Here is a 7,787-nt window from a genome sequence, read left to right on the forward strand (position 1 = left end):
GAAGTCAACTCAATAGAAGGTACAATAAAATTGAAAGATGCATCACAAGCACAAAATGGTAAAAGCCCATATGCAGGGGAAAAAATTGTTAAAAAAAAAAAGAAAGAAAAAAAACCGTTAATACGTCGCCTAAATTAAAAAGAGTTTGAAGTCAACTCAATAGAAGGTACAATAACATTGAAAGATGCGTCACAAGCACAAAATGGTAAAAGCCCATATGCAGGAACAGATGGAAAAACAGAACAGTGAAAAATTGACTTCGTTTTTTAATTGAACAGCTAATCGGTTTTGTAGTACGTTCTCCAAAAGAAGAGTTTAAGAAGAAAAAAAATGTACATTACACAAAAAGAAGATATTATGATTTGCTTACCAGTAGTAGATAAACCCAGAGAATATGGAATGGAGTGATGGCCTAGAGGTAACGCGTCCGCCTAGGAAGCGAGAGAATCTGAGCGCGCTGGTTCGAATCACGGCTCAGCCGCCAATATTTTCTCCCCCTCCACTGGACCTTGAGTGGTGGTCTGGACGCTAGTCATTCGGATGAGACGATAAACCGAAGTCCCATGTGCAGCATGCACTTAGCGCACGTAAAAGAACCCACGGTGACAAAAGGGTTGTTCCTGGTAAAATTCTGTAGAAAAATCCACTCCGAAAGGAAAAACAAATAAAACTGCACGCAGGAAAAAAACACAAAAGAATGGGTGGGGCTGTAGTGTAGCGACGCGCTCTCCCTGGGGAGAGCAGCCCGAATTTCACAGAGAGAAATCTGTTGTGATAAAAATACAAACAAATATCTTAAAATCTAGCGTCCCATATCGCTATTAAACATAATTTAAAAAACTGGTTCTTCCTCTACAGCAAATAGATTCACAACAGTCCGACAGATCAAACAGGTTTTGTCGCCAGCAGATATATAGGAGATGATTTAAGGCTTTATGTGATAAATCTATGGTCTGCAGGCAAATGCATTTGTATTTGTATTTCTTTTTATCACAACAGATTTCTCTGTGCGAACTTCGGGCTGCTCTCCCCAGGGAGAGCGCGTCGCTACACTACAGCCCCACCCATTCTTTTGTGTTTTTTTCCTGCGTGCAGTTTTATTTGTTTTTCCTATCAAATTGGATATTTCTACAGAATTGTGCCAGGAACAACCCTTTTGTTGCCGTGGGTTCTTTTACATGCGCTAAGTGCATGCTGCACACGGGATCTCGGTTTATCGTCTCATCCGAATGACAAGCGTCCAAACCACCACTCAAGACCTAGTGGAGGGGGAGAAAATATCGGCGGCTGAGCCGTGATTCGAACCAGCGCGCTCAGATTCTCTCGCTTTCTAAGCGGACGAGTTACCACTAGGCCATCACTCCACATGATCTACTGGAGCTACTAGTGTCCGTAGATTTTGAAAAGGCCATCAGTCAGTTGGAAATATATATATATATATATGTAAAAAAAACTGTTGTTTGAGAGTGTGGTTCGATTCTCATAGAAAGAGAGAGAGGGGAACAGACAGGGGGATATAGGATCAACTAATGATGCACTCACTCGCTCTCTCCTCACATCAATAGCAGGGCCACATGGAGTGGTTTTTATAGAGTGTTTACTTTACAATACAACACACACACTAAGCAGCACACAGTAAAACGTTCATCCTACACCTAAAGCAGCACCTATAAGCAGCACACCTGGAACACAAACACACAACCAAAACCCAGGTCAGGTAAAATCTCAAAATATCCTGACATCACTGACATGAAAGGCCTATACCCTCTCAGCACCTTTCATCACATGTCCACCAGTACTCCTCTCACACATACATCTATGTGAGGAAATACAAGCTTCATCAAGCTTACCTGCCACCAGCAGTGACATACCAATTACCATACTGTGTACAAAACATATCACTGACCAATACAACCCTGTGTTCCAACTGATGTTAACAACCCATCATTCAATTAAACTGTGTGTTACCATTTCCAAACAAAATCTCTTTGCCTTCACAAAGTGTCCAACTGACACAAGTACATGTATGGAAATCATTACTTCCAACATATCTCTGGTAAACAGCAATGTGCAACAACACAGCACTGACCCTCAGTGCTCTCATTGTTAATCAACTCATTATCCACATTACAATGTTCCTTCCCACTTTGTCTGAACAAAGTAAACCACTGACACACAGCACAACTCCTACACATGTTACCACAACTACCAAAAAATCAAACATGTGTTCCACAACACTTGCTGTTACCCCCATGTGCACACACACACACACATGGAAAACCCTCAACACACACTGACACTGTGTTAGCCTATAGATCTGTTCAGTTCACACTGAACCAACACCACCTACAATATACAAAACAAGTAAGTAATACATCAAAAATACAGAACAAGATATCTGTAACCAAATAGAAGGGGGGGGGGGGGGGGGGGGGGGGCTCAAAAGATTTAGGCCAGTCCTTCTCTCAGTGGGTAGCTTTCACACATTAACCCCTTTTCTTTCCACAAGCCACAAGATCAACTTAAACTGGCTGTTCACTGACACAATCATAGTTTCCCAACATCCCAAGTTATCAACATAACATAAAACCATTACAAGTCATATACTCACAGCCCAACAGGGATTTCCTTGTTCCTCACATCACTGATCAGTCAGTCACCCTGTGTCAGTCAGTTCTTCTGGGAGACAGCTAAGAACTGGCTGTGCTGACTGGTTTTATCCCTTCCCACAACATACTGTGTATACTAATGCAAGCTACAACACTCACTCCCCAACTAGTTGAACTGAAATAACCAATCTTTGCTTGTCCTAATGACGCTATGTGAATGACTGACAGATTCACTGCTTGATCCCAATTCGTCCAATCCAACAGACTGATCTGATTCGCTACAATTCAACCCATTTGTCCATACACATTCTATGATGACAAGTTCACCCGTTTACATTTACGTCACAAAGAGATTGGGGAGACAGGACAATACAACTCTCGGGATGTTAGCTGGCATGATCAAAGTTCACATTAGCATAAATTCTCCCTCGCTTACGTTCCGAAGTCCCGCCATCTACATCAGCTGCATTCGTGGAAGGGGAGATGGGGAACGACTTGAAAGACAGGCCGCCACACGGGATGTTCCGCTCAGCACGGGGATTGCGGCAGACGTCACATAACTGCACGTGTTTCAACGACTGGGGCGGGTGATGTGGTGTCAAGGACCAAAGGCGCCGACTAGGGAGTAGGGGTGAGGAGGGAGGGTGGCGCGGGTGTCGGTGCAACCTCAAAGACTGGGCTTTGGACGGAGCGGGAAGGGAGATAAGAAGGGAGGGGAGGGGGGGGGGGGCGAAGGGATGGGGAGGGAAGGGGACAGAGTGCAGGTGGTGGTGGTGGGGGGGTGACACTGCTGGCACACTATAACATATATACACACACACACAATGTTTTTGAGTTTTTTGGTGATGACATTTATCGATTGGTAGAAACGTTTTACATCAATATAAAGTCCTCAATACTAGTTAATTGCATCTAGTTAAAGCATCTACTTGTACCCGGATTGAAGGAAGATGTAGACATGGAGATCCACTCTCGCCCTTTCTGTTTATTTTGTGAGCAGAATTAATGGCTTGTAAACTCGTGATGATAAGAATATAAAAAAGCATTACAATTTCAGAAAGACAATGTAAAATTCTTTTGTTTGCTGATGATATGTCTTTTTTTCAAGAAGATAACGAAAAATCGTATGGAGAACTAATCAAAGAATTTGAATCCATTTCAGGACTCAAATTCAAGGGCAAGAAAAACGTTTATGTAAAAGATCTTGTGAAAGGGGATAGAATACTTTTTGAATATTTATGAATTATGAACCAGCTTTAATAAAGCATATACTGAAATAATAAAAGCTCCAAGAGAAATTAAATATTTCTACGACGTACTAACTTGAAAACCAGAACTATCAAATGCCTGGTTTTTGGCACTTGATTTTTTTAAAACAAGCTTGAATGGAAGATTTTTTTTTTCAATGCAAGAAAAATACAAGAGATAACATTAAAATTGTTTCAGATGAAAAGTAATGATCATATTCCTGTGACAAATTCTTCTCTGATAAACATGGGATACTCCCAGATAATAATAATAATAATAATAATAATAATAATAATGGATACTTATATAGCACACTATCCAGAAATCTGCTCTAGGTGCTTTGCAAAAACGCTTTTGTTAACATAAAACATTATATCTATGTTACATACACACACCAAAATGTGACCACACACACACGCACACGCACACACACACGCACGCATGCACGCACGCACACACACACACTGCATACATACATTTTAACATACATGTGTATCTAACAGCTACCCTAACACATACGCACACATAGGCAGGCACAAACTTACATAAACACACGCACACACAATAAACAGTCATATACATGCATGTAGTTATGTACACATACATATGTATACACACACAGTAATAAGTGTAATTTCTGCAAGGATACAACTTTTTTTGGACAGAATTTGTAACACATCTAAAAGAAAAGTGTTTACATTGTGATAGACTTACTCTAAGTGATGCACTGCTGTTTTCTGGACATAACAAAATAAAAACTGGTGAATGTTTCTCACTTTTTTTTTTACAGCTAAATTCTATGTATTAAAATGTAGAATCAGTAAAGTAAAGCCAGCATTACAAATGATCTTGAAATATCTGAAGCAGGCATATGAAGTAGACAAGTATGCTTTTAACATAACTATGGAACATAACAAATTTGTACAAAAATGGGCACTACATACACGTTTAGTTCAAGATTAAACTGAATAATGTCACCACGGAATTAATATTTCTGGAATATGATTTATTCTGCTTACACTATGTTGCTGTCAGTATTCAAAGCATCATTATATCTTTACTTTTTACCTTCTAATGCACAGAGAATATATTTTGTATCTGTAAACCTTTGTCCAAATGAAAAGGTTGAGGGAAAAAAAGAATCAAGTATTGCACAGCACAGCATCCAAATGCTTTAATAGGTATCGAATTTTGCGCATTGCACTGTACTGCATTATCATATTGTATGGTCTGGTATGGTAAGGTATGGTATGGTATGGTTTGGTTATGTTTTTTATTAAGTTGAATTGTGTTGTATTGCATGCCACTGTTTTGTGGAATTGAATTCTTTTGTACTGTACTGTACTGTACTGTACTGTACTGTACTGTACCGCTTTGTGCTGTGCTGTGCTGTACTGTGCTGTGCTGTGCTGTGCTGTGCTGCATTGTGCCATGTGTTTCGGTATATCACGTATCCTGAACAAGCATTAACTCTCTCCATACGAACGGCGAAAGAGACGACGTTAACAGCGTTTCACCCCAATTACCACCTTCAAAATATTGCAAGCGGAAGGCTCTTATACTGAAGAGGTGAATGTTGACAAAGAACTCCACAATTCTGACGACGGAAGCTAAAGGTTGGGTCATTGAGACACCCACTGGACATTCGAGGGGTCTGTGTAGAGGAGAAGAGAGGACTGGCCGTACTGAGTGAGTTAATCAAACATAAGTACACCTGGCGGGAGACACAAACTCTTGTCATGGCTTGACGTGTCGTTTTATTTCATGTTATATATCATACCTCATCGTGTCCCGATCATGAATGATATTTTTTTCACATTATTGTTTTTGTTTTTTTATTTGTTTGATTGTTGTTGTTGGTTTTTTTGTGTGTTTTTTTTCTATTTTGTTTTTTGTTGTTTTGTTGTTGCTGTTGTTGCTTTTCAAGCCAGATTTGAGCCTGGGAAGCTTCACCCAGTAAAGGTCCTCCCCAGTGTGGTTCCTCCTCCACCCCCCTATGGCCTGGGACAGCTCGGGGAACCTGGGAGACGCCAGCTGCATCACCTCGCCGATCTTTCCGTTGATGTGCCGGGTCAGGGTTTTGGAAAACACGTCTCGCTTCTCGATCGGGAATTGCCGGCTGCGTTTCGCCACGCCTTCCGAGTCCGCGAGAGCGCAGCGGATATCCATCGCCAGTGACGGGTGCTTGAGAAAGTCGGCCAGCTGTGTTGGGGGAAAAAAGAAAAGAGAATCATTCTTTACTCAATGGATGGTTGTTGTTTTTTGTTGTTGTTTGTTGTTTTCTGTTTGTTTGATTGTTTGTTTCTTTGTTTTTCAATGGACACGCAACATTACATTCATCAGCATCATCATCGAAGTCCATCGCGGACGATGAAGACGTCAGTAAACTCCTGAGATGAAAACGCAGCCCAAAAGGCAGATACAGAAATACGGCAACACTGAGGGCAGACAGTAGCGGATTATTCATAGGCCTCATCCGCGTGTGTGGGGTGGGGGGGCGGGGGGGGGGGGGGGGCGGTGCGGGTGTGTGCTGATTATCTGGTTGTGGTTTTCCGCAATTCATCTTTATTCTTATCTTATCTGTCTATTATAATCAATGTGCAGTATAGTAGGCTATGTTTATAATTATATTCAAATAATGTTTCTTAATTCTTTCTGTTTTTACATTAAGAATACTAGTTATTACCTGCAGTGTGTGGATGTATGTATGAAACAGTATATGTGATATTTTTTACATTTGTATCTTCGTAATATTCGTAAAAGCTGTTGTTGACTTTTACAGTTATGGTCCTCATGTTGTTTACTTGTCTATGTTGTGATAATGCACCTGACCAAATTTCTCCAGTTGGAGATAATAAAGTTATTCTTATCTTATCTTATCTCCTCTCTTTGCAGGATTGACGCTTCTGGTCGAGATCCTGAAGACACCTCTCCGTCAAACGCCACAACTTCCTTCCAGACAGTCGCCAGGCACTGCAGTCAGTGGCAAAAAGTGTTCATCCCGAGGATGGGAATGCTGCAGAACCGCTGAAGGGAATCCTTCAGGCACTCCTTGAAGCGTTTCAGTGTTTTTTCAATGAACCTTGTGCCAGCAGCCAGATCGAAGAACTTAGACCGGCTTTGGCAATCGCGTGTTGTCATTTCGGACTGCATGTCCAGCCCACCGAAGCTGGGATTGCATGATGAGTGCTTAAACCCCAGTCCTCTGCAAAGCCTTCTGTGTTGGAAACTCTGTCCTGCCATGAGATGCCCATGGTCTTAAGCCCAGCATTTGGAGGTGGAAAATGATCCAGTGCTGTGATATGTTTCCAGAATAAAGTCTAAGTCTCACAGCTGGGAGGTGATGCCACCTGCCTTGTGGACTGCCAGCTGGGTGGTCAGTTTGATGCCTTGTTCACATTCACATCGTGTCCACAGCCCTGCTGAAGGAGGCACCTGTCTTTTGCTGGTCTGCCTGGGACTTTCTCCAAGGTGCGGGTTGAGGAAAGGCAGTTTATCGGCCAGGCACGTGAAATTCTCCACGTTGCTCAGTGCGGCGGTGCCCTCTGTCAGGATTTCAGGCTGTGGAGGGGCAAGGCCTGTTACACGCTGCAGCTCTACTTCTGCTTTCTGCAGGCCGATGGTCAATCCACACCACAAGCCTTTGACAGTACACACACACACATATACACATACGCAAACGCAAACACGCACGTGCGTGCACACACACACACACTCCTTCCCCACCCCCTCTCCCCACCCCTTTTTTTTTCTTTTTGTCTAATATCATTTAATGTGGATAGATATGAAATGAAATTGAACACACACACACACACACACACACACACACACACACACACACACACACACCAGCCTACTTTTTCAAGCATAGAAGGCAAGGAGTGTACAAGATCGTCAAAGTTGAGGAAGAGTAGCGGCCCTTCGAACGTC

The 7,787-nt window shown here is 42.1% G+C and overlaps 1 protein-coding gene across 1 annotated transcript in view; it reads right to left on the reverse strand.

The window, feature by feature from the left end:
* LOC143275774 (uncharacterized) overlaps positions 1-7,111 on the reverse strand; it is a 30,282-nt gene extending 23,171 nt beyond the window's left edge. The window contains exons 1-2 of the mRNA XM_076580052.1: positions 7,022-7,111; positions 5,811-6,059 (exon numbers count right to left, since the gene is read on the reverse strand). Coding sequence (XP_076436167.1) covers positions 5,811-6,059; positions 7,022-7,111 — 339 coding nt within the window. The remainder of the gene's footprint in view (positions 1-5,810; positions 6,060-7,021) is intronic.
* Positions 7,112-7,787: the final 676 nt, after the last annotated feature.

Source organism: Babylonia areolata, chromosome 31 (genome assembly GCF_041734735.1).
Source record: "Babylonia areolata isolate BAREFJ2019XMU chromosome 31, ASM4173473v1, whole genome shotgun sequence".
NCBI lineage: Eukaryota > Metazoa > Mollusca > Gastropoda > Neogastropoda > Buccinidae > Babylonia > Babylonia areolata.